This window comes from Bufo gargarizans, chromosome 1, assembly GCF_014858855.1.
Source record: "Bufo gargarizans isolate SCDJY-AF-19 chromosome 1, ASM1485885v1, whole genome shotgun sequence".
NCBI classification, from domain to species: domain Eukaryota; kingdom Metazoa; phylum Chordata; class Amphibia; order Anura; family Bufonidae; genus Bufo; species Bufo gargarizans.
In genome coordinates this window covers 559,518,336-559,545,140 of record NC_058080.1, presented here as the reverse complement: position 1 = coordinate 559,545,140, position 26,805 = coordinate 559,518,336, and the positions used below count along the sequence as shown (strand labels likewise).

The 26,805-nt window shown below is 42.2% G+C and overlaps 1 protein-coding gene across 2 annotated transcripts in view; it reads left to right on the top strand.

The window, feature by feature from the left end:
- Positions 1–650: 650 nt before the first annotated feature.
- ADGRD1 (adhesion G protein-coupled receptor D1) overlaps positions 651–26,805 on the top strand; it is a 909,072-nt gene continuing 882,917 nt past the window's right edge. For both annotated transcript variants that reach the window (XM_044275622.1, XM_044275624.1), the window contains exons 1-2: positions 651–1,035; positions 20,779–20,815. In XM_044275622.1, coding sequence (XP_044131557.1) covers positions 970–1,035; positions 20,779–20,815 — 103 coding nt within the window. In that variant the 5' untranslated portion in view covers positions 651–969. The remainder of the gene's footprint in view (positions 1,036–20,778; positions 20,816–26,805) is intronic.

The window sequence follows — 26,805 nt, the reverse complement described above, 5'->3', positions numbered from 1 at the left end:
GGCAGGTTTATTGTACTCATACAGTACTGTTACCGGTATGCTTTGCTTGACATATGTAATTCCAGCTTCTTCTTTCTTAAAGGGGACCCCCACAAGAGAAGATATTCCTTGCATTACATGTTTGCCATGCAGGCGACATCAGCAGGATGCAGGGTGTTGCTTTTATAATGTATTGTGCATCAGCAACCCATGTATGAAGTGGATAGAGAGAATGCATGCTTCTGTAACAGCAGTCTATATTCTGGTGATATACAGTCCTCCTACAGGTTATTGTCATATTGATTTTCCATGAAAAAGGAGCAATTCTGATTTCTATGGGTTTGCTATTTAAGTGATTTCCTAAACTTTAAAGTTTCTACAAAGTTGCAGCTCCATTTCAGTATCCTGCTCCTGTACTTTATGCAGCTGTTAGGCAGTTTTAGGCTTATTTACACGGGAATAACACAGCATATTACAATAGTATAAAGAGTTGTTATATGCCTGTGTTCTGGTTACTGTTGTCTCCAGCAGGCTGGTGTTAGGACCCAGAACAGAGCTAGTAATGCGAGGTTATAAATAGTGTTGTGGAATAGGACAAAGTTTGAGGAGTGAACATGACATCACTAAGGGCTTCTCCCCACCCTGGATTTGGTGGGATGGAGGTGAATACACATTGTCAGGGTCTGGACTCACATTCCTTAGTGGTGACAGGATGAAGAGTACATGTTCTGAGGGTTAAGGGCTGAGTTCTTCTGTATTTACCTGCAATCACTCATGTTGGGATATCTCTGCCCATCAGAGAAGTGAGAAGTGGAGGCTTTTATCGCAGCAAAGTGAGAAATGTACCAGCCTTAGGTCCCTGCATCTCCTAGGGGTCAATGACTCCTTAGTGTAATCACTTTCTGACCAAGGCTAGACCACAGAGCAACTTCACATCTGAGGATATTAGTTCTGAAGACCTGACACCTTAGTTGTCTCAAGGACCCAGTCATGGGGAGCTCGCTGCATTTCTTCTCTTGGATTGCTTTTCTGGTATTGAGACCATATGGAAATCAGGTAAATATCTGGATCTACAAGCAGGTGTACTGTGACTTGTAGTTCTGTCACAGATGAAGGACTCTGGCAGAATACCTCTTAGCAGTTTGGGACAACCACTTCTCTTATGTTATACTTTTCTCTATACTCTTCTCTCCTTTACCTCTCTGTAAGTTCCAGAAGACAGCTCACACATTAATTTAATCTGTGCCTTATTTTCCTTGAAAATATTTGTCAGACAGTCGCTCAGAATTTTAAAAGGACGTAAGGAATTTTAATATTTTCTGACTAATCGAGACAATTGACGCTTGTACTAAAAGCTCTCTATTATGTTGTAGGTGTGCATCAATTTTTTTGTTCTGTGCAAAAAGCAGACAATGGTCATACATATGGACCAATAAAATGGTTATAGTGACTATTTCAAGCGCCATTATTGCTTTGTACATACAAGGAGCTCATATACCTGGCAGGGAGCATGCACCATGGTGCGGCACAAGATTTGCTGTGTTGAAGTTTGTTACCATTTCTAATGATTTTGTGAGAAAAACCTGTGTTTGCCTCCGTATAAAATGGCATACGGAGATACTGCAAATGGCCATAGCACTCTACGGGCACCGTATTATATGAAAGCCTAAGTGCATGAAGCCTAAGGGTGTAATCACTTTCTAATCTGGAAAAAAATGAATTTGTCTCAGTTGTACACTGAATTCTTAAAAATGGCTCAATATTGGAAGTATATGTTGCTCCAGAGACTTCATATGACAGCTTTCGTAGATTTTGCCAGTTTTCCTCCATACATAGTACTGCGGTTTCTGAGCATATTGCAGTCTGTACAAGTCAAATGTGTAAGGGCTCCTTCATATTTGCTCATGAAAATATGGACCTGGAATATGGACTGGATTTTTTTGTTCCATTTTTTTTATTCCATATTGTATCTGTTTTTCTTCAGTATTCTGATGTACGTTTTCCATTTTTCATCTATAGTTCATCTGTTTTTTTTTTTAAAAAGGTTAACTTATTTTTTTTCCTGTTTTTGGAATGTTGCTGAAATATTGTTATAAAAAAAATTGAAAAATACACCCATGTGAACTATGCAAATAGGGGATATGTAGGTTTAAATTTAGCCTATTAACTTCTATAGGCTAAAAACAGTGCCAATACGAATCTTTTGAAACATTCGGTATATTGAAAGATGCATAAAAAGTGAAAATGTGAATAAAACTATTTACAAGAAACTTGTCACCATAAAATACAGCTTAATCTGTTGGCAGCATGTGATAGAGCAGGAAAAGCCAAGCAGATATATAGTTTTGTCAGAAAAGTTCAGTAAAACTTTTATTTTATACATTTAAATCTCTGCTTGAATGAGTTCCGTTGTACACGGGTACACAACTATCTATGTATACACAATTACACAAGAGAATGCTATCAATCACTGATAACACCTTCCCCTGTGTACAGATATCAATGACTGATGGCTATCTATCTATACACACATACACAGAGAATGCTATCAATCACTGATAACACCTCCTCCGTGTGGAGCTATCAGTGACTGACAGCTATCTATGTACACACACTTACACAGAGAATGCTATCAATCACTGATAACACCTTCCCCTGTGTACAGATATCAATGACTGATGGCTATCTATCTATACACACATACACAGAGAATGCTATCAATCACTGATAACACCTTCCCCTGTGTACAGATATCAATGACTGATGGCTATCTATCTATACACACATACACAGAGAATGCTATCAATCACTGATAACACCTTCCCCTGTGTACAGATATCAATGACTGATGGCTATCTATCTATACACACATACACAGAGAATGCTATCAATCACTGATAACACCTCCCCTGTGTACAGATATCAATGATTGATGGCTATCTATCTATACACACATACACAGAGAATGCTATCAATCACTAATAACACCTCCTCCATGTGGAGCTATCAGTGACTGACAGCTATCTATGTACACACACTTGCACAGAGAATGCTATCAATCACTGATAACACCTTCCCCTGTGTACAACTATCAGTGACTGACAGCTATCTATGTACACACACTTACACAGAGAATGCTATCAATCACTGATAACACCTTCCCCTGTGTACAACTATCAGTGACTGACAGCTATCTATGTACACACACTTACACAGAGAATGCTATCAATCACTGATAACACCTCCTCCGTGTAGAGCTATCAGTGACTGACAGCTATCTATGTATGCACACTTACACAGAGAATGCTATCAATCACTGATAACACCTTCCCCTGTGTACAACTATCAGTGACTGACAGCTATCTATGTATACACAGTTACACAGAGAATGCTATCAATCACTGATAACACCTTCCCCTGTGTACAGATATCAATGACTGATGGCTATCTATCTATACACACATACACAGAGAATGCTATCAATCACTGATAACACCTCCTCCGTGTAGAGCTATCAGTGACTGACAGCTATCTATGTACACACACTTACACAGAGAATGCTATCAATCACTGATAACACCTCCCCCGTGTACAGCTATCAGTGACTGACTGCTATCTATGTATACACAGTTACACAGAGAATGCTATCAATCACTCATAATAGCTGAATGGGCCATCTTGAGCGCAGAAAAAGCAGAGATCTAAATGTATAAATTACACTTCATACTACATCTTTTGCTCACAAAATGATACATCAATCTGCTCAGCTTCTCCTGCTCTAAACCACGCTGCCTGCTTTACATTGCATTTTGTGATGACAGGTCCCCTTTAAATGCGCACTATTTTTTGTCAATGAAGAATACAGAATTTATAGGGATCTGTGATATGGAAGTGTGAATGACCCCTACCTCTCAGTATTGCAGTTAGTACACAGGGTGCATGTAATGCTAATGTCACCACTACAAACATGCCTTCATGACAATTTGCTCAACCAATATACCTGAGTACACAAGCTTTTATACTGGTCAGAAACAAAAATCTACAAGTCAATGGCATGTCAGACAAGTACTGTGTAATTCCCACTTCATCACAGGACGGTTCAGCATTAGCTCCTATTCTCTCCTAACTGGGACATTACTGTACCTCTAGCAGGGCAGCAGTCATGTCTATCTGCAATATGTTGCATCCATTCTCCTTGTCAACTGGCCAGCACCAGGGTGAAAGCTGCAGTGTATTTGTCTTTTTAAGATCAGTGCTTTCCTCAGCTAAGTGATCTGGTGAGAAGATCAGCAATGCAAACATAAAGCCCAAACAACATATTAAGCATTAACTATTTTAATGGGCCATCATTAGTTGTGTGTTAATTATCAGATGGTAACTCAATGCAGGCAAGGTCATTTACTGTACATCCGACTGCGCATCACGGCTGGGCTAACCCTTTCAATGCCAACAAGACAACGTTAAGCTCTCTTCACGCTGGAAATTTCAAATATTATTTTTTTTGACTGGTGCGCTTTATCAGTTTAATTCCTACAGAAATTAATATATATGTATAATGGTAAAAGTTATTCGATATTAAGTAGTTAGCCTATACCAGCCTATATCAGTTATAAACCCGTAGTCACAGGACAAGAACATGAATTTTTGGTTCATTTAAACAGCCTTCAGCTGAGATCTTGGGGACTGTAGCCGACTCTATGAACTATGTAGATGGCCACGTCCGTGTGTCAGCTGTATGGAGATACAGTAGATATATTCTCCTTGACAAGGAGTTGACACCTGCATTCTGTGGATAGTTTTGGTGCCCATGGAAGGCCAAAGCCACAGTTGATGAAGAGAAGTACCACGTCACTCTTTAGGCTTCAAAGGTTAGCTTTATTCGTGTATATATTCACATTTATTTAATCAGGTCCAGATCAATTCATTATTTATAATGCTAATGCTCATATATCACAGAACGTTTCGGTCAATCTCTGACCTTCTTCAGTTTATTAGAGAAAGAGCATGGACATACACTCACAAAGAATTATTAGGAACACCTGTTCTATTTCTCATTAATGCGATTATCTAGTAAACCAATCACATGGCAGTTGCTTCAATGCATGTAGGGTTGTGGTCCTGGTCAAGACAATCTCCTGAACTCCAAACTGAATGTCAGAATGGGAAAGAAAGGTGGGCTACAACAGCAGAAGACCCCACCGGGTACCACTCATCTCCACTACAAATAGGAAAAAGAGGCTACAATTTGCACGAGCTCACCAAAATTGGACTGTTGAAGACTGGAAAAATGTTGCCTGGTCTGATGAGTCTCGATTTCTGCTGAGACATTCAAATGGTAGAGTCCGAATTTGGCGTAAACAGAATGAGAACATGTATTTATCATGCCTTGTTACCACTGTGCAGGCTGGTGGTGGTGGTGTAATGGTGTGGGGGATGTTTTCTGGGCACACTTTAGGCCCCTTAGTGCCAATTGGCCATCGTTTAAATGCCACGGGCTACCTGAGCATTGTTTCTGACCATGTCCATCCCTTCATGACCACCATGTACCCATCCTCTGATGGCTACTTCCAGCAGGATAATGCACCATGTCACAAAGCTCTAATCATTTCAAATTGGTTTCTTGAACATGACAATGAGTTCACTGTACTAAAATGGCCCCCACAGTCACCAGATCTCAACCCAATAGAGCATCTTTGGGATGTGGTGGAACGGGAGCTTTGTGCCCTGGATGTGCATCCCTCAAATCTCCATCGACTGCAAGATGCTATCCGATCAATATGGGCCAACATTTCTAAAGAATGCTGTCAGCACCTTGTTGAATCAATGCCACGTAGAATTAAAGTAGTTCTGAAGGCAAAAGGGGGTCCAACACTGTATTAGTATGGTGTTCCTAATAATTCTTTAGGTGAGTGTATGTGCGTCTAGACCATACTTTGAAGCATAAAGAGTGCTGTGGTACTTCTCTTCACACCTTTATCATACTATCACAATCCCAGGGACAAAATGTTAAATATTTCTGGTGTTAGCCACTTCCTAGTCCTAGCTCAGCATGCAGGAAAAGGCCAGAGAAGCCTGCTCAGCCAATCATGGTGCTGCAGCCAGTGATTGGCTGAGCAGGTATCTCCTGCCGTTTCCTGTGAGTCAAGTTGGGACCAGGATGTGGAGACCGGCATGGATGTGGTGAGCGTCTGAACCGCAATGGGGGATCTGTAAGGAAACCCATTCTATCCCATATACAGGTCCTTCTAAAAAAATTAGCATATTGTGATAAAGTTCATTATTTTCTGTAATGTACTGATAAACATTAGACTTTCATATATTTTAGATTCATTACACACCAACTGAAGTAGTTCAAGCCTTTTATTGTTTTAATATTGATGATTTTGGCATACAGCTCATGAAAACCCAAAATTCCTATCTCAAAAAATTAGCATATCATGAAAAGGTTCTCTAAACGAGCTATTAACCTAATCATCTGAATCAACTAATTAACTCTAAACACCTGCAAAAGAATCCTGAGGCTTTTAAAAACTCCCAGCCTGGTTCACTACTCAAAACCGCAATCATGGGTAAGACTGCCGACCTGACTGCTGTCCAGAAGGCCATCATTGACACCCTCAAGCAAGAGGGTAAGACACAGAAAGAAATTTCTGAACGAATAGGCTGTTCCCAGAGTGCTGTATCAAGGCACCTCAGTGGGAAGTCTGTGGGAAGGAAAAAGTGTGGCAGAAAACGCTGCACAACGAGAAGAGGTGACCGGACCCTGAGGAAGATTGTGGAGAAGGACCAATTCCAGACCTTGGGGGACCTGCGGAACCAGTGGACTGAGTCTGGAGTAGAAACATCCAGAGCCACCGTGTACAGGCGTGTGCAGGAAATGGGCTACAGGTGCCGCATTCCCCAGGTCAAGCCACTTTTGAACCAGAAACAGCGGCAGAAGCGCCTTACCTGGGCTACAGAGAAGCAGCACTGGACTGTTGCATGTCATTCGGAAATCAAGGTGCCAGAGTCTGGAGGAAGACTGGGGATAGGGAAATACCAAAATGCCTGAAGTCCAGTGTCAAGTACCCACAGTCAGTGATGGTCTGGGGTGCCATGTCAGCTGCTGGTGTTGGTCCACTGTGTTTTATCAAGGGCAGGGTCAATGCAGCTAGCTATCAGGAGATTTTGGAGCACTTCATGCTTCCATCTGATGAAAAGCTTTATGGAGATAAAGATTTCATTTTTCAGCACGACCTGGCACCTGCTCACAGTGCCAAAACCACTGGTAAATGGTTTACTGACCATGGTATTACTGTGCTCAATTGGCCTGCCAACTCTCCTGACCTGAACCCCATAGAGAATCTGTGGGATATTGGGAAGAGAAAGTTGAGAGACGCAAGACCCAACACTCTGGATGAGCTTAAGGCCGCTATCGAAGCATCCTGGGCCTCCATAACACCTCAGCAGTGCCACAGGCTGATTGCCTCCATGCCACGCCGCATTGAAGCAGTCATTTCTGCAAAAGGATTCCCGACCAAGTATTGAGGGCATAACTGAACATAATTATTTGAAGGTTGACTTTTTTTGTATTAAAAACACTTTTCTTTTATTGGTCGGATGAAATATGCTAATTTTTTGAGATAGGAAATTTGGGTTTTCATGAGCTGTATGCCAAAATCATCAATATTAAAACAATAAAAGGCTTGAACTACTTCAGTTGGTGTGTAATGAATCTAAAATATATGAAAGTCTAATGTTCATCAGTACATTACAGAAAATAATGAACTTTATCACAATATGCTAATTTTTTGAGAAGGACCTGTATATGAAGATTTAAAGCTTTAAGGTTATGTACAAACTATATAAAAATTGAACTAAAGGCATTTCTGTAAAGACTGTGAGCTGATGTGTGGGCTGTGTGCACACAGTTTTGCAGTATACATTTGTACCAGGACTCCTCACAGTCATATGCACTTTATAATGTTGGTGTCTTTTTAGGTGGCAGAGGGGTCTTTGGGCCCTTTCAGACCCCAGGCTGAGGTGCAACTGCTACCACCACAGTCCCTAGAGCTACATTCCCTTGTACGAGAATGTATTCTTGAGACTGTAGTCTTTTTGCTGCTTTAGGCCTCATGCACACGAATGTTGTTTGTTTCTGTGTCAGTTCAGTTTTGTTTGCGGATAGGATGCGGACCCATTCATTTCACACAGTGTGCTGTCCGCATCAGTATGCCCGTTCTGTATCCCCGCAAAAAAAATAGAACATGTCCTATTCTTGTCTGTTTTAGGCATTGTTACAATGGATCCGCAAAAAAATAAAAAGAATGGCATACGGATGTCAGCCATTTTTTTTTGTGGACTCCGAAATTTCCTATTGTTCACTATTCGGTGGTGTCTTTGATGTGGTTTTCGCCACTTTCCACTACATGTGGAATCAGGGTATGGTTTTCTATAGATGCATTTCTAAGAAAAGCAGTCCTAGAACCATGTCATATGTGGATGTAGAAGCCCTGAATTAAATGTCCACTCAGTCATCTCTTAGTGGTATCAGACAACCCATATGGTCAGTCTTTCATCTAAGGGGTTGTAATCCAACCTACTTAGGCTGCTGAGTGGCATCCTCTGCTTCATGTCACTGAATAACTGGGCAGGTCTCCTGATCAGGACTCCCAGAAAGCTTTAATAATAGTATTTATGTACTGACAGAGTAACGGAGTGTTGTTAGTTACTAAGAACATCTGACTGATCTTTTTATAGTCTTGCAGGAAATCTCTACAAATGAGGAGTTACAGTTTAAAAAGGACCTGTCATCAACTTTACGCTGCTGTCGCTGAGAGTAGCATAAAGTAGCGGCAGGCAGGCTAGAAATATGGAAATTGCCTTTTTAAATTTAACCCATTGACTTCTATGGGCTAAAAACAATGAATATAGATCTCTTGGAAGATGCTGTACATTGAAAAAAATTAATGCACATAAAAAGCAGAAATGGGAATAAGACCATTTAAATGTATTAGCATTACATATTTTCAATGAAAAATGTAATTAAAGGTGTTTTCCAGGACCTCTGCATAGGTCGTCACTATATGATCTGAGGAGGTCAGATCCCGACACCCTGATGATCAGCTGTTTGAAGAGGCTCCGGTGAGCGCAGTGGGCTCTTCCTAGGCCAATGTCATCAAGTTTATCGGTCACATGGTCTATATGCAGCTCAGTTCCATACCTTGTCTGCAATACTATACAGTGCAATGTCAGACTGGCGTTCCTTAGGCCCACCAGAGGAAATTTTTATTGAGGCCCAACCCCTATATCAGTAAATTGTAATAGGTTTTGAATCAAATAAATTAACCCTAGTGACATGTCATTGGCTCCAAAGGCAGCCAAATGTGGTTTCCTCCTGAATCTTTGCAGCCCATTTTGGTATCAGAGCCTGGGCCCACCGGAGGATCTTCTGGTACTTTTGTGGACCAGCCCGACCCTGATACAGTGTACAGAGCTGTGCTTGGTTAGATGCGAGGAGGCCACAGTTCTTCCTGGACCAGCGTGATCTCTTCAACAGCTGGTCGGTGGAGGTTCAGGGAGTTGGCCCTCCATTGATCTGATATTAATAACCTATCCTGAGGATAGGTCTTTAATATTGTACTCCCAGAAAAACCCTTTAATATGGATCTGTAATACGGAAATGTGAATAAGCCCTTAGAGGAAGCCTGTCATCAATTTAATGCAGCCATCACTGAGGGCAGTGTAAAATAGTGACATATCTGCTAATTTCAAAGGTCTGTCATTCATGAACTAATAGTAATTGGTTGGTGAGAACTTGCTATATAATCATCACAGCCCATACACAGTGTAGAGTCACGGGCTGTGTAAGAAGAGTCATGGTTATTAAAGGGAACCTATCATCAACTTTATGCTGCCCATACTAACGGCAGAATAATGTAGAGACAGGTGAGTTGATTTCAGCGGTCTGTCATTTATAAGTTACTAGCATCTATTTCATTTAATGTTTCTGTGTGTCGTTAAAAGATATCGACAGTATCCCCCATAACAGTGACCTCTACAGAACCCGCACCTTTAGCAGTGAACTCCACAGTTCCCCGCCCCTTAACACTGACCCCCCCACAGTACCCCGCCACTTTAAAATGGGACCTCCACAGCAGCCCATCCCCTTAACTTTGACCTTCACAGCAGCCTGCCCCTTTGATGATGATGATGATGTATAGTCTTGTGTACACGCAGTCTTACCCTTAGGGCCTCAAAGTGCTTAGCTGGCTAATTCAAGAAGAAGGCATGCCACTTTGTCATGGGCCGCAAAGGCCTAGAGACTAAGGCACCTATTCCAGAGACCAATTTCCTAGCACTTATCAAATGGAGAATCAAGAAAAAGAGAGGGAGGATCTCAAGGTTCAAAGTGGTTTGGACGAGATATAGAGAATGTGAAGAGAACAAAATTAATAAACGTGAGGAAAAGGTATCTTTAAAATAGAAGGGACATTACCAACCGTGAATTTATAGACTAAGATTTAGGAAACCCCAAAAATTATATTAACCAAAAATAAGTGTTATATAGAAAGATCAAAAGCCTGTTTGAAAAGTAAGGTTTTCAGTGCATGTCTGAATGAGAGAAGACTGGGAATCAGGGCCAGAGGTAGGTGGTACCAAAATCTGGCCCCTTGAGCCGAAAAGGATCTAACTCCACGTCTGATCTTGTTAACTTGCGGGATGTTAAAATTCCTCAACTATTGCCTGGTGAATTTACATTGCGGGTACAAGGGCCCCATACCATGGAATACCCTATGCATGAAGCATCCAATCTTGAACATCACCCTTTGTTGGACGGGGAGCCAGTGCAAGGCATTAAGAGAGGGAGTGATATGCTCTCGGCGGGCAACCCCCATTAATAGCCTTGCTGTGAGATTCTGCACAAGTTGAAGTCTATGCAAGTTCTTCTTAGGGAGTCCCATGTACAAGGCATTACAATAGTCCAACCGACTGCTGATCGCTGCTCCGACCAAGGCATTTCTGAGAGGGGATTCGATGTATTTTAAGATCCTCCTCAAAGGTTTCAGCTGGTAGTGGCAGGTACTAACCACCTGATTTATCTGAGGAGCCAGGGTTAATCTGGAGTCCAAGACCACTCCCAAGTCCCTGACCTGAATGGCTGTCTGAGGGACAGGTCCAAATGACAATGGCCATTGGGGTGCTGAGGGTGTAATTTTCTGGTCACTGAATGTAATACATTCAGTTTTGGTGCCATTAAGCTTTAGATGATTGGCACTCATCCAGTGATCGATCTCCAAGAGACATCCGGCCAGATCGACTTGATCAACTGATCCTTTGGCAAACCTAAAGTACAGTTGTGTATCATCCGCATAAACATGAAACTGAAGATTGTGGCTCCTGATGATGTCGGCCAATGGTCTCAGATAGATGTTGAACAAGACTGGTACTCCACAGGACAGTGGGAGATCGGCTGAGTGAAATACCCCCAGCTTCACTCGTTCTACCCTGTCCTGGAGAAATGAGACAGTGAGTTTCACAGCACCCTACTCCCTTGACAGTGACCTCCTCAGGGGCCCACCCTTTTAACAGTAACCTCAACAGTACCCCGCTACCTTAACATTGACCTCACAGTACCCTACTGCCTTAACAGTGACCTCCACAGCAGTTGCCCCTTTAATAGTGGCCTCTTCCCCTCCATAGTGTCTGCCCCTTTAACAGCGACCTCAGCAGTGCCTGCCCCCTTAACAAGGACCTCCACAGTGCCTGCCCCTTTACCAGTGACCTCCACAGTGCCCTCCCCTTTAACAGTGACCTGCACAGTGCCCTCCTCTTTAACAGTGACCTCGACGGTGCCCGCCCCTTTAACAGTGACCTCCACAGTGGCTGCCTCTTTAACAGTGACCTCCACAGTGCTCGTCCATTTAATGTTAGGGCTACACGACCACATGTGTTGCGTGACATTTTGTCTCAACAATTTTTATAATGATAGGCTATGGTGTTGCACTGCGACATGCGACATGCTGGGACTGCGACATCCAAGATGAATACATGTAGCAGCGTAGTTGTGCTGCATGTGTCTTGCGACTTATTGTCGTCCTGTAGCCCTAGCCTAAAGCTGACCTACAGCAGTGAAGAAAAATAGCTGGGTTGTTATGGAAACCTGGAGTAAAACTGTGTGTATAGCAGTTGGGATTTGAAGAGAAAGACTTGCAGGCTTGTATTGGCTAATGCAGGTCATATTTTGGGAATATCTCAGGAACGGTACGTCCTAGAGAGCTGAGACCCGGTCTAAAACCTTCCCGGAAACCTGATGTACCAGTGTGCCAAATTTGGTGAAGATCAGTCCAGTCATTTGGTCGTGCATAAAGAACAGACAGACGTCCAGACAGAAACTCATTTTTATATATATGAGAGAAAAGTAAGTGGTTGCCGAGAACCAACATCACAATCATTGCAGACTGGGCCTGGAAAAGAGTCAGGGCCACCTGAGAAGACTCATGGTTATTTATTAATTCCTGCCCACCTGCTGATGATTGACAGTCTGCTACCTAGTTGTCTCCCTTTCTCTCTAGGAGAGAACTGCCAATCATCAGCAGATGGGTGGGGAGAGCAGGAGATTAGGAATAACCATGACTCTTCTCAGGTGGATTTGACTCTTTTCAAGGACTGTGCTGCAATGATTATGATGTTGGTTCTTGATTATGATGTTGGTTCTCGGTAACCACTTACTTTTAGCTGATGAGTGACACACCAGTGAAATCAGCATTTCTGTCACTAATTTATGCTGCCCTCAGTGAGGTCAGCATAAAGTTGATGACAGGTTCCAGAGGTTGACAGGTTAAAGAGGTTCTCCAGGAATTACTTTGTGATAAATATATTCCCAAATACCTTTCATTATGATCCTGAATACAGGTGAATCTCTGTGGGAATGGAGATAATGAGGAGACATGAGAGGAAGGTGGGGATGTGGCTAATCAGCAGCAGCACTTGCATGCAGTCTCCAGTACCACAGATCCACATTACCACAGTCTGTCCTGTCCATCCTCTCTGTACTAAATTCCCCAGAGATTCGGCTAAAGTTCTAATCAGCTGTATTCAGGATCATAATCCCTGACAAGCAGAGCAGAGAGGAGGACGATGCAGCTTTTTAGCTTGGTGTTGTGAAGTAACTTGTCCTCCTGTGTGATTAGGACAGGTTTTGTGTGGACCAATAGGATGGCACCCATTTTGTTTCCCCTGATGATTGCTCCCCAGACAAAACAAGCCAATATAAATAACAAAGGTATTTTGCAATATATTTATTGTAAAGTATTTTCATTTTTTTAATTCCCGAAGAACCCCTTTAATGAGCTCCTGCTCTCTCTGCCCACTCACCAATGATCGACAGTATCTCCCAGGGAGAAAACTAAGGATAGAACTGCCAATTATCAGACCATGAGCACAACATGTTCCAACAGATTTGTATTTGTACAATTTTTAGCCCATGTAAGTCAATGGGGCAGATGTACTAAGAGTGGTGTTAGTCAGTTTTAGTATAAAACCTATTGGCTTTAAAAAAATAAAAAATATATAGATTTCATCTATCATAAATTGATAGTTCAACAGGCATAAGAAACTGGCATAAATGACAATTAATATGGCATGGCATTTGTGACATATTAAATCTATGGTAAACCTCCCCCAATGGGTTGAATTTAACCCCTTTGCAACATCCGCTGTACATGTACGTTGAAATTCTGCACTTTAAAGATGGTGCCTCCTTTCACGTGCCAGGTTTCTGCTGTCCCAAATAACATAGACCAAGTCAAATGTATGCGATCAATGTCAACATAGCAGAGGAGGCGGCATGTGCGCATGGTGCGTAACTTTTCTTCATACAGTTGATCAGCGGGTGTGCCGGGTGTTGGACCCCCACAAATCTGATATTGTCATCAATATTAAAAGCCTGGAAAACCCCTTTAACCCCTCAGATGATGTGGTAAAATTTGACCACGACATCTCAGTGGTGCAGATGCAAGAGCCGGTCACTCATGCATCCTTAACAGCGTTCCCTGGCTGAAATTTGGGAAACTTTAGTATCCCGGTGATGGCTCAGAGCCTCTAGCAGGCTCTGATACCCATCACTGGAATACAGGCCAGCAGGTGGCAGCACTGTATTGGAATACAGTGAATGGTGTGTTCTGTGATGGATATATAACCATCACAGAACACAGTTGGCAATTTAATGATTGCAAGTTATAGTTACCTAGAGTGACTTAAAAAAAGTAAAAAATAAAAAAGTTTTTTTAAATATAAAAACATAAAATAAAAGTTCAAATCATCCCCCTTTCCCCAAAATAAAAATAAACAATAAAAAAACACATTATAGGTATCCCTGCATCTGTAAATTCCCGTACTATTAAAATAAAACAATATTTATCCCATATAGAAAAAATATTTATTGTCACCACCTCCCACAAAAAATGTAATAAATTATTATCAATAAGTCACACACACTTCAAAATAGTATCACTGAAAACTAGATTTTTTTCAAGGTTTTAATTTTTTTTCAGCATTAAAATGCACACAAAAACTATAAGTGTGGTATCATTGTAATTGTACTTTCCTGGAGAATGACGATAACAGGTCAATTTTACTGTATAGGGAATTCCATTTAAAAAAAAATTCCAATTCCACCCCATTTGGAATTTTTTTCCAGCTGCCCACTACATCATATGCAGTATTAAATAGTGCCAATAAAACGTACCACTTGTATTGCAAAAAACAAACCATGTGAACTGAAAAATAAAAAGTTATGGCTCTGGGAAGTTGGTTAATGAAAGGGTTAAAAATGCACATTCTATATTTCCATAGCTCACATGGGCATACATGTTCTGTTTTATTTTACATTTATATTTCAGCAACATTACAAAAACAGCAAAAAAAAAAAAAGGTACTGTAATTCTTTAACAAAAAAAGAGAAGGAATATTAGAGAAAAACTTACAGCAAAAAAAAGAACAATAATGAATACAATACAGAACCTAAATAATAGAAATTGCAAAAAGCTGAGCTTTTTATTTTCATACATAGATGTGGCTCCTTATTTTCATACATAGATGTGGCTCCTTATTTTCATACATAGATGTGGCTCCTTATTTTCATACATAGATGTGGATAAAACCCTAAGGCCTCTTGCACACGACTGTTCTGGGGTTCTGTTGCTCCGTGATCCGTTTCCGTTGATGTTTCCGTTGATGTTTCCGTGTGTCTTCCTTTATTTTTGGAGGACCACCAGACATAAAGGTTAAAAAAAAGTCTAAGACAGGTTTGCCATGCAAATGATAGGAATAAAACGGATGCGGATGCGCGGATGACGATCTTGTTTGCCTCTGCGTTTTTTAGCGGTCCCATTGACTTGAATGGGTACGTGAACCATTATCCGCGGACAAGAATAGGACAGGTTATATTTTTTTGATGGACTGGAACCACGGATCATGGATGCGGATGGCAAACGATGCACTATCCGCATTTTCAACGGCTCCATAGAAATAAATAGATCCGCATCTGAAACACTAAAATCGGCGGAACGGACGCGGAGACAAACAACTGTCGTGTGCATGAGGCCTAATACTGAACGAACAAACGCTTTAAAAATATTAATTTGGCAAATCATGAACTAGTATGAGGACAAGTAATGGCATTAGCGATTGCTCATTCCCATACTGAGGAGGAGATCGCTGCACGTAATAGCAGCGGTCTCCTCCACTAGCAAGCAGGCTGCTGGATATTCACATGTAATATAACGACAAGCTGTGTTTATCTTTAAAGCTACTTTCACATTAGCGTTCGGAGCTGCGCTTGTGAGTTCCATCTAAAGTCTCTCACAAGCGGCCCCGAATGGATCCGTACTGGCCTAATGCATTCTGAGTGGATGCGGATCCGCTCAGAATGCATCAGTCTGGCGGCGTTTGGCCTCTGCTCCGCTCAGCAGGCAGACACCCGAATGCTGCTTGCAGCGTTCGGGTGTCCGCCTGGCCGTGCGGAGGCAAGCGGATCCGTCCAGACTTACAATGTAAGTCAATGGGGACGGATCCGTTTGAAGATGACACAATATGGCTCAATCTTCAAACGGATCCGTCCCCCATTGACTTTCAATGTAAAGTCTGGACGGATCTGTCTGCAGCTACTTTCACACTTAGAATTTTTTCTACAATATAATGCAGACGGATCCGCTCTGAACAGATCTATCGTCTGCATTATATGAGCGGATCTGTCTGGGCAGACCCCAGGCGGATCCGCTCTGAATGCAAGTGTGAAAGTAGCCTAAACTGACACTTGGATTAACTAGTAAATTAGAAATTTAAATGTCTCTGAGCTGTGCCTGCTTGGAGGTAAAGGATTTATCCATACGCTTGGTAACAGAGTTGTAATAAACGCATCCACTTATTAGATAATACTAAGTCACTAATCAGTAATCACCTAGGCATGCTGATACATAAGGAGGTGCATTTATAAGCTGTCATTTTGGAGTCATGTTTACATTAGCAAATATAGTGCAAATTTTATCATACATGTGCAATATTCTACAAAAAAACTGATAGATTGATGTAGACATTTTTGTCACTTGGAAAGCCTTACCTGACCTTCCAGAATGGCCTTGGGAAAAACTCCATGGTCTGTCCTTTGCAAACGTGGAGTTTGCTGGATCCGTTTAGGGATACATGTTGCTCTATTTGTGAAGTGACTTCTTGTTGCGGGACAATTTTTATAATGATAGTCAATGCTGTGACTGTGACACAACAGTTGCCAAAAATCCATCCAAGTGTCAAAAACTGTTCTCTTAAAGGGCTATTCCCATCTGAAACAATGGAGGTGTATTGCTAGGATATGCCCCCATTGTCTGATAGGTGATCCCATCTCTGAAAATGAAGCGGGCAAAGTGGTAGCTGGCAGTGCCGGGTCTGGCCACCACCAAGCATTCCTATTGGCCCTCTGAAAATAGCGACGTGCTCAGCTGTTTTCAGAATCCCATAGAAATGAATGGGAGCGCACCGTGATTGCGTGACCATCCCTTACATTCACTTCTATGGGGCCGATGTAAATAGCCAGGCCAGCAGTCGGCTATTTTTTGCCGCCCCATAGAAATAAATGGAGGGCAGCTGCGCATGTGCGGTGTGCCCTCCTTCACTTTGCCAGCTGCATTTACCAGATATGCCCCCATTGTCTGATAGGTGTGGGTCCCACCCTTGGGACCTGGATCTATCATTCAATGGGGTCATATCTTAGCGATATGCCCCCATTGTTTGAGATGGGAAAACCTCTTTTAAGGTACTTTTTAAATTTCTCAGGCAATTATTGGGATCAAACTGAACATTCCCAATAATTGTCTGATCATGAACGTTGGTGATAGCGGCGTTTACATGCATCAATGATCCCCTCTGTATGCAATCACTCATCCCCATACAGATTCATTGTTTGCCACTCCATACATCGATCCATATCAGTTATCAATCTTTAAAATTGCAGGTCTTGTTCCTGCCTTGATTTAGATCTTTACATGAGCCGTGGTCACACAGGCACTAGTTCTCTCTAATAGCATGTCTCATGTAATTTTTTGAATGCTGTATTCAAAAGTTTCTTTGGTGCCACCAGCCCCAAGACAGTTTTCTCAGTATAGTGCACACCACTTGTAATAGTTTTCATGTGCCTTAGGCCTCATGCACACGACCATGGTGTGTTTTGCGGTCCACAAATCGCGGATCCGCAAAACACGGATGGCGTCCGTGCGCATTTCGCAATTTGTGGAACGGCACAGACAGTCTTCAATATAAATGCCTATTCTTGTCCGCAAATCGCAGACAAGAATAGGACATGTTATATTTTTTTAGTGGGACCACGGAATGGTGCATCGGATGCGGACAGCACACGGAGTGCTGTCCGCATCTTTTGCGGCTCCATTGAAGTGAATGGGTCCGCTTCCGAGCCGACCAAAGCAACGGCCGTGTGCATGAGGCCTTAAAGGGAGCCTGTCACCAGTTTTATGGTGTCCTAACTAAAGGCAACATTAATAAGTGACTGATTCTTTTAGCAAAATGCTGGGTCACTTTCTTTAATTGACCCAGTCAATCTGCAAACATCTTGTATTGAAAAGCTCCAGCTGATAATGATGAGTCATGAATATTCATGAGCTCCTGACTCTCCCCGCCTACCTGCTGCTGAATGACAGTTATTTTCCATAGGAATCAGCAGCAGGTGGGCAGGGGAGTGGCTATAGCTCTGAATTAAATATACGCTGGACTCAATGACATCACATCGGACTCCAATCAGCTCATTAGCATGCGGCATCTTTGTGTGTATATTATGAGGTAACCATCTGTCATAGCAGTAAGTGAATACATCTAAGGCACTTTTCAGTAGTTAATGATTGTATATAATTAGTTAGATTATAATCAAATATCGCCATGACAGGTTCCCTTTAAGTTATTAATTCATGGATTATTACTTGATAAGGTCTAATGGGCATTTCTGTAATTGTGTGTGTATATACAGTGGAGGAAATAATTATTTGACCCCTCACTGATTTTGTAAGTTTGTCCAATGACAAAGAAATGAAAAGTCTCAGAACAGTATCATTTCAATGGTAGGTTTATTGTAACAGTGGCAGATAGCACATCAAAAGGAAAATCGAAAAAATAACTTTAAATAAAAGATAGCAACTGATTTGCATTTCATTGAGTGAAATAAGTATTTGAACCCTCTAACAAAAAAAGACTTAATACTTGGTGGAAAAACCCTTGTTTGCAACCACAGAGGTCAAACGTTTCTTGTAATTGATGACCAAGTTTGCGCACATTTTAGGAGGAATGTTGGTCCACTCCTCTTTGCAGATCATCTCTAAATCCCTAAGGTTTCGAGGCTGTCTCTGTGCAACTCTGAGCTTGAGCTCCCTCCATAGGTTTTCGATTGGATTAAGGTCCGGAGACTGACTAGGCCACTCCATGACCTTAATGTGCTTCTTCTTGAGCCACTCCTTTGTTGCCTTTGCTGTATGTTTTGGGTCATTGTCGTGCTGGAACACCCATCCACGACCCATTTTCAGTTTCCTGGCAGAGGGAAGGAGGTTGTCGCTCAGGATTTCACGATACATGGCTCCGTCCATTTTCCCGTTTATGCGAATAAGTTGTCCTGTGCCCTTAGCAGAAAAACACCCCCAAAGCAAAATGTTTCCACCCCCATGCTTGACGGTGGGGACGGTGTTTTGGGGGTCATAGGCAGCATTTTTCTTCCTCCAAACACAGCGAGTTGAGTTAATGCCAAAGAGCTCTATTTTGGTCTCATCAGACCACAGCACCTTCTCCCAGTCACTCTCTGAATCATTCAGGTGTTCATTGGCAAACTTCAGACGGGCCTGCACATGTGCCTTCCTGAGCAGGGGGACCTTGCGAGCCCTGCAGGATTTTAATCCATTGCGGTGTAATGTGTTTCCAATGGTTTTCTTGGTGACTGTGGTCCCTGCTAATTTGAGGTCATTAACTAACTCCTCCCGTGTAGTTCTAGGATGCTTTTTCACCTTTCTCAGAACCATTGACACCCCACGAGGTGAGATCTTGCGTGGAGCCCCAGAGCGAGGTCGATTGATGGTCATTTTGTGCTCCTTCCATTTTCGAACAATCGCACCAACAGTTGTCACCTTCTCTCCCAGCTTCTTGCTAATGGTTTTGTAGCCCATTCCAGCCTTGTGCAGGTCTACAATTTTGTCTCTGACATCCTTGGACAGCTCTTTGGTCTTTCCCATGTTGGAGAGTTTGGAGTCTGCTTGATTGATTGATTCTGTGGACAGGTGTCTTTTATACAGGTGACTAGTTAAGACAGGTGTCCTTAATGAGGGTGACTAATTGAGTAGAAGTGTCTAACCACTCTGTGGGAGCCAGAACTCTTAATGGTTGGTAGGGGTTCAAATACTTATTTCACTCAATGAAATGCAAATCAGTTGCTATCTTTTATTTAAAGTTATTTTTTCGATTTTCCTTTTGATGTGCTATCTGCCACTGTTACAATAAACCTACCATTGAAATGATACTGTTCTGAGACTTTTCATTTCTTTGTCATTGGACAAACTTACAAAATCAGTGAGGGGTCAAATAATTATTTCCTCCACTGTATATAATATATATATAGGTATATAATTTTGTTTAGCATTTTCTGCAGTGTATACTACTTGTTCATCTTTTTATACAGTATAGCATGATGAATAAAGCCCAGCTCCTGGTCAGCCCTTAAGATGATATCCAGTCTGAAGTCCAGAATTAATGTTATTCCTTTTCAGTCGTTCATTACAAATGCTATACCTACAGGTGTTGAGGAAGGTCTCTACATTTTTTGTGTTCATTGAACTTTTCAGTCTTTGAAAACCCATTTCCTTCAAACACTTCCCATAGAAATATTCCAGCTGTAGAATGCAGTGATTAATTGCAGAGAAAGGAGCCAGAGGAAGCTTAAGAAGTGGCTATTGAGCTTTGATATATCACAGTTTCCCTAGAAATTCCTGTTAATATTAACAGAATATTCTCAACCAAACGAGTGCTGCAAATCTGTGCATGCCAATCTGCCTATGTGACTGTAGCTATGTGCTGTATATTACAGTGGTTTTAACATATTTGCTTCTAAAGAATAGAGAAATATAGAGGTAGTGGATAAAGGCTTTGGCATTTTCTTTTATTTTGCACCCAATTGGTAGAAGCATTGCTGGGAAAGGATCCATAGAACTATCAATAACTGTTAAAGGACCTTCTGCTCTTCATATATTTGCTTTAATAATGATGTCTTTTCTATTACAGGCTCATGGGAATTACACACAGCCACAGGTTCATCCAGGTAAGCGCTATTCTTTTTCTCTTATCACGACTCAAGAAGTGAAGAGTTGTATTTCAAGGTTTATGTGATTAAGCCTAAAGGAGCTCACACATATTGTCAACCAAACAGCAGGACCAGCCGTGGGAAGAATTAGGCTAGTTGCACATTAACGCTGGCAATCCGGCAGGCTGTTCTCTTCGCGCAGCAGTTTTCTTACGGATGACTGTTGGCATATTTGCGGTCGTATCTCCACTGTTCCCCATTAGACTAAATAGGGCTGGATGGAGCCTTACAAACCTCTGTCAATGCCGCAGTGCGCAAAGATCCAGCAGGCTGCTCCCTGCTGGAACAGCCTGCCGAATCGCCGGCGCTAGTGTGCCACTAGTCTTAGACTTTTGAATTTTAACACCTGAACCTTTTTTTCCTCATGAGATAAGCTTACCATCAGATGTGTCTGGAAGCGGGTTTCTTCTCTCTCTGCATTGAAAACACATACATGCTTGGCCAAGTAGATCTGACCACGTATGTGTAATGGGAGAGTCAGAAGAGATAGCTGTCTATCAAACAAGCCTTTGGCCAACAGATATTGAAGATATATGGACACCGTTGTATTCCTATGTAAATGGATTTTGTAGATACAAGTAGAAAGTGAACGGTAATAAATACAAATAATCAGTTCTGATCCAGTGCAGAAGCTCCGGTGTTCCCCACAGTTCATGTTTGCAAGCAGCTGGCATGTGACTGCTGCAGTCAATCAGTGGCCTCAGCAATCATATGCTGTAGTACAGCATGTTACTGCTGAGACCAGTGATTAGATTGTTCATTATGATTGGCCATGAGTGTGTACATGAACACGCTCATCCAAAAATGTGGCACATGGTCTTTTCAAAAACACTTTATTGTCCTGTCTAATCCCAGGAACAAGCTATTGATGAATAAAAAGTAAAACAACCAACCCAGAAGGTGCCTCCAGGAATGTGTTTTATGTCCTAATGGCACCTGTTAATTGGGTAAAACAGTTGAAATTTCCCTTTTCTACAAACTATAATCTGTTGTTTCTAGCCATCTTGTCCTAGTGCTTATGCAATAGTAGATCTTAATAAAGAGTTAATTTAAACATTTTAAGCATATGCTGAATCCTCAACAGTAGGGTTATCTGCAACTATAACATTTTGTCCTGGACTGTATTGCACATGTAGTGGGCCATAAAATATGTGCTGATTCCTTCTCTGATGCATGCAAGATTAACTTCTGGTTCCAGACCATACAGAGTCTGTGAACTTGAAAATGTGCTAAATGTGTCACATTTAACAGAAAAGAGAAAAGTGATTAGCAAATTGAACCCTTCACTGTCCCTCAAAGTCAAAAACACATTAAACGGAATATTGTTGTCAGTATGAACCTCTCTACTCTATCCCTTCCTCAATAAACCCTAAGGTCCCCAACTTTAAAGGGTTTTTCTAGGAGTACAATATTGATGACCTCACAGCATACCAAGCATAGTGCCATACATCCTGAAGATAGGTCATCAATACTGTACCTTCCGAAAACCCCTTTAAGTCCCAAAAGTATTGTGGTAGATGCCACACTTTAGTAAACATTTCCAAACCTAAACTGGTGCTCACCTGCACCCACCTTCTGGCCTTGCATTAGGCCAAGTGCACCTTCCTGCCAAGACTGTCCCCCTCCCTGCACAGTCTCCTTTAGACCATAGCCAACTTTCTCAAACTAAAGCGGTCGGACAGTGTGTAAATTCTGCTTCTCTTTCATACACTGGCTAAGTACTGGCGAATTTTTTGCACACATCCTATTTTCCCACCCCTAAATAACACATATTTGTGAGAGATTGAACTAGCACCATCTTTGCTAACAGACTATTGACCATGAATGCCCCCTACAATTCAGTGCTAGATTTCGTTATCAGAGTTCTGTTGAGTATAGATATGAAATTGTCGGGAAGTCTTTAAAGGAGTTCTCTGGTCTGGATAGGTCATCAATATCAGATCGGCGGGGGCCGATACCCGCCACCCTGCCAGTCAGCTGTATGAAGGGAAGGTGCGTGCAGTAAGCATGTGCAGTCTCCTGTCTCTCTTCCTGCTTACTGCTATTATGTCTATGGTGAGCAAGAAGAGAGAGCGGAGATGGCATATGCACACTGTGCACGCCATCTCCTCATACAGCTGATCGACAGGGGTGTCGGGTGTCAGACCCCCACCGATCTGATATTGATGATCTATCCCGAGGATAGGTCATAAATATTAAAGCCCGGAGAATCCCTTTGAAATCCTCGTGAGTATATTGGATGATGTGCTCTGTCTTCTACCTAAAGTTATAGGTCCTGAGAAGTTCTTACCTTGTAGGTATCACAACGGTGTCTTGGTTGATGTAGTTTGCCCTGACACTTCTGCCGTGCATGCAGTTGCATGGGGCAACGTGTTGTTATGCATGTTTGTGCACTGCTCCCTTTATCTTTGTTTTTTCCCAGTCTGGTGTGTGTGGGGTTAAGGTGTGGATATAGATGTGTTCTGGGTGTGACCTCATGGCTCTACTTATTCTGGTGCTGTGAGCATGAGGTCAGTGTTATTCCTGCCTTCGTTGGTGATGGAGCTTTGCTCCTGTCTGGATATTCCATCTGTCCAGTGTGAGGGCCACCTAGTTAGACATCAATGTCTCTCCTATTTCTTCCCCTTGTGTATATGTCCTTTACCCATCCTTGCCTGTTGTTTTGTTTGGTCTGGTTTATGTTCTGGGTGTGTTATGTCTAGTTTGGTGTTCCATGTCTGGTCTGTTTGGTGTTTGTGCCTTCGGTGAGAGGTTTCCTGGGTTCCCAGGGGGAACTACAAGTGAGCAGCTTTGCCTGGTGCCGCCATGCATCCTGTCCACATAGGGGTCCAGGGGTAGTTATTGGTGTTGGTGTTCCACCCTGTTGCTGTGGAAGGTAAGTGCTTGTTGTTCCCGTGTGTTGTTGTATAACGGGATTCTTACCTGCCGCTCCAGTTGCTGTTCACTGTCTTCCGCTATCTTTGCTGCTAGGCCTGTGGAGACTCCTGTTCGTCTGTGTTGTGGAGGAACAGGTCGTCTCTAATTCCTGGGATCATCAGGGTGACTCAGGGTCCGAGGTTCCTGTGTATGAGCCCTCCTACCATATGGGTCCGCTCATACGGTTAGGAGTTAGGCCTCTTTTACACGGGCGTTGTAAGGGAAAATAATAGCATTCTTGATGCAGAATGCTAAGTAAAATAGGGATGGAGGGGTTACAAAAAAATAAAAATAAATTAAACTCACCTCATCCACTTCGCGCAGCCCGGCTTGTCTTCTTTCTTCTTCTTCTTTAAGGACCTGGAAGGAAAATGACCTTTGGTGACATCACTGCGCTCATCACATGGTCCATCGGGTCCCCATCCCGATCGTCACCTAGCAACCATGTGTGAAAATTGCACCGCATCCGCACTTGCTTGCGGATGCTTGCGATTTTCACGCAGCCCCATTCACTTCTATGGGGCCTGCAATGCGTGAAAAATACATAATATAGAGCATGCTGCGATTTTCACGCAACTCATCCCCGCTCATCTGCACAGCCCCATTGAAATGAATGGGTCCGGATTCAGTGCAGGTGCAATGCATTCACCTCATGCATTGCACCTGCGTGGAAAACACGCCCGTGTGAAAGAGGCCTCAGGGCTAGGATCAGGGTTGCAATAGGCGGTGTCCTGCTCCCTTATCCCGGTATCCAGGCATAGTTTCAACTTACGCTTCCCAACACCGCACCGTTACAGTAGGTTGCTAGGAAACAGCTTCATGAAAACTCTCAAAAAAGTAGAAGTAAAATCAATATATACAAACCGGATTCCCAAAAAGTTGGGACACTATACAAATCGTGAATAAAAACTGAATGCAATGATGTGGAGGTGCCAACTTCTAATATTTTATTCAGAATAGAACATAAATCACGGAACAAAAGTTTAAACTGAGAAAATGTACCATTTTAAGGAAAAATATGTTGACTCAGAATTTCATGGTGTCAACAAATCCCCAAAAAGTTGGGACAAGGCCATTTTCACCACTGTGTGGCATCTCCCCTTCTTCTTACAACACTCAACAGACGTCTGGGGACCGAGGAGACCAGTTTCTCAAGTTTAGAAATAGGAATGCTCTCCCATTCTTGTCTAATTCAGGCCTCTAACTGTTCAATCGTCTTGGGCCTTCTTTGTTGCACCTTCCTCTTTATGATGCGCCAAATGTTCTCTATAGGTGAAAGATCTGGACTGCAGACTGGCCATTTCAGTACCCGGATCCTTCTCCTACGCAGCCATGATGTTGTGATTGATGCAGAATGTGGTCTGGCATTATCTTGTTGAAAAATGCAGGGTCTTCCCTGAAAGAGATGACGTCTGGATGGGAGCATATGTTGTTCTAGAACCTGAATATATTTTTCTGCATTGATGGTGCCTTTCCAGACATGCAAGCTGCCCATGCCACACGCACTCATGCAACCCCATACCATCAGAGATGCAGGCTTCTGAACTGAGCGTTGATAACAACTTGGGTTGTCCTTGTCCTCTTTGGTCCGGATGACATAGCGTCCCAGATTTCCAAAAAGAACTTCGAATCGTGACTTGTCTGACCACAGAACAGTCTTCCATTTTGCACGGTGGATTGTGTTCACTGACAATGGTTCCTGGAAGTATTCCTGATCCCATTCTGTGATTTCCTTTACAGTAGCATTCCTGTTTGTGGTGCAGTGTCGTTTAAGGGCCCGGAGATCACGGGCATCCAGTATGGTTTTACGGCCTTGACCCTTACGCACAGAGATTGTTCCAGATTCTCTGAATCTTCGGATGATGTTATGCACAGTTGATGATGATAGATGCAAAGTCTTTGCAATTTTTCGCTGGGTAACACCTTTCTGATATTGCTCCACTATCTTTCTGCTCAACATTGTGGGAATTGGTGATCCTCTACCCATCTTGGCTTCTGAGAGACACTGCCACTCTGAGAAGCTCTTTTTATATCCAATCATGTTGCCAGATGACCTAATTAGTGTTAATTGGTCTTCCTGCTCTTAATATATTTTTTTATTTTATTTTATTTTTTATAAACTTATGTAAAAATCCAGCAGTATTTTAATGTTATCATAAAGCACAGTTCATGCCTTGCGAGGGGAAGTTATTAACATCTGTGCCTGTTTACTGCCAGTAAATGTTAAAGCAAGAGATATTATATTATACAGTACGGATCCTGCTGCTCTTATAGTGGATGTTATCTAAGGTATCAAATAAGACGTCTGAGATGAGAAATTGCTAAGGAAATAAGAAAAGAATCAGGTTATTCTTGTCTGTTGCCAAAATGCTACTTCAGCTGTGCGCGGGGTTGTTATTATGGCCTGCCGTACGTACGTCAAGGACAAGTAGAGTCACAATTACTGAAGAAAGCCATCTCCTTTTTTAAGACAAAATAATACAGTTTTTATGTGGCCATTATGTCACGTCTCTAATGGTAAATATAAAAGCCTCTACTTCCAGTGCATCCTTTTAGGATTCTGGCTGTGCAATCCGCTATCACTTATTATAAGATCTGGCACCTGTAAAGGGCCCACTGAGACTCCTGAAACAAGTTATATCCGCCGTACAGGTCTATACAGCAAGTTTTTTAACCATTTTTTTTCGTTTTATGTAGGAAATCTGGACTACACTGAAGTCATCTTTTATGCAAACTTACAATAACTGTCCTGTCACGAGAAAGTGAGGTTTAAAATTTGGATATTTATAAGATGCCTATGAAGGGTTTACCCAGCATCCCTTGTATGCCCATCAAATCAGTTCTGGGGTCCCATCTATTCATTTCATAGTCCTAAAAACTGATGAACGGAGACTGCTGACTGACATGATTCTCTTTTTGACACATTGCCTGCAGCTTTTAAAGGGGTTGTACAATATCTCAGTTTCTACAGCAAGATGGGACACATCTCCAGTGGAAACTGCCTAGTGATGAGTGCAAAATCACTGAAAATG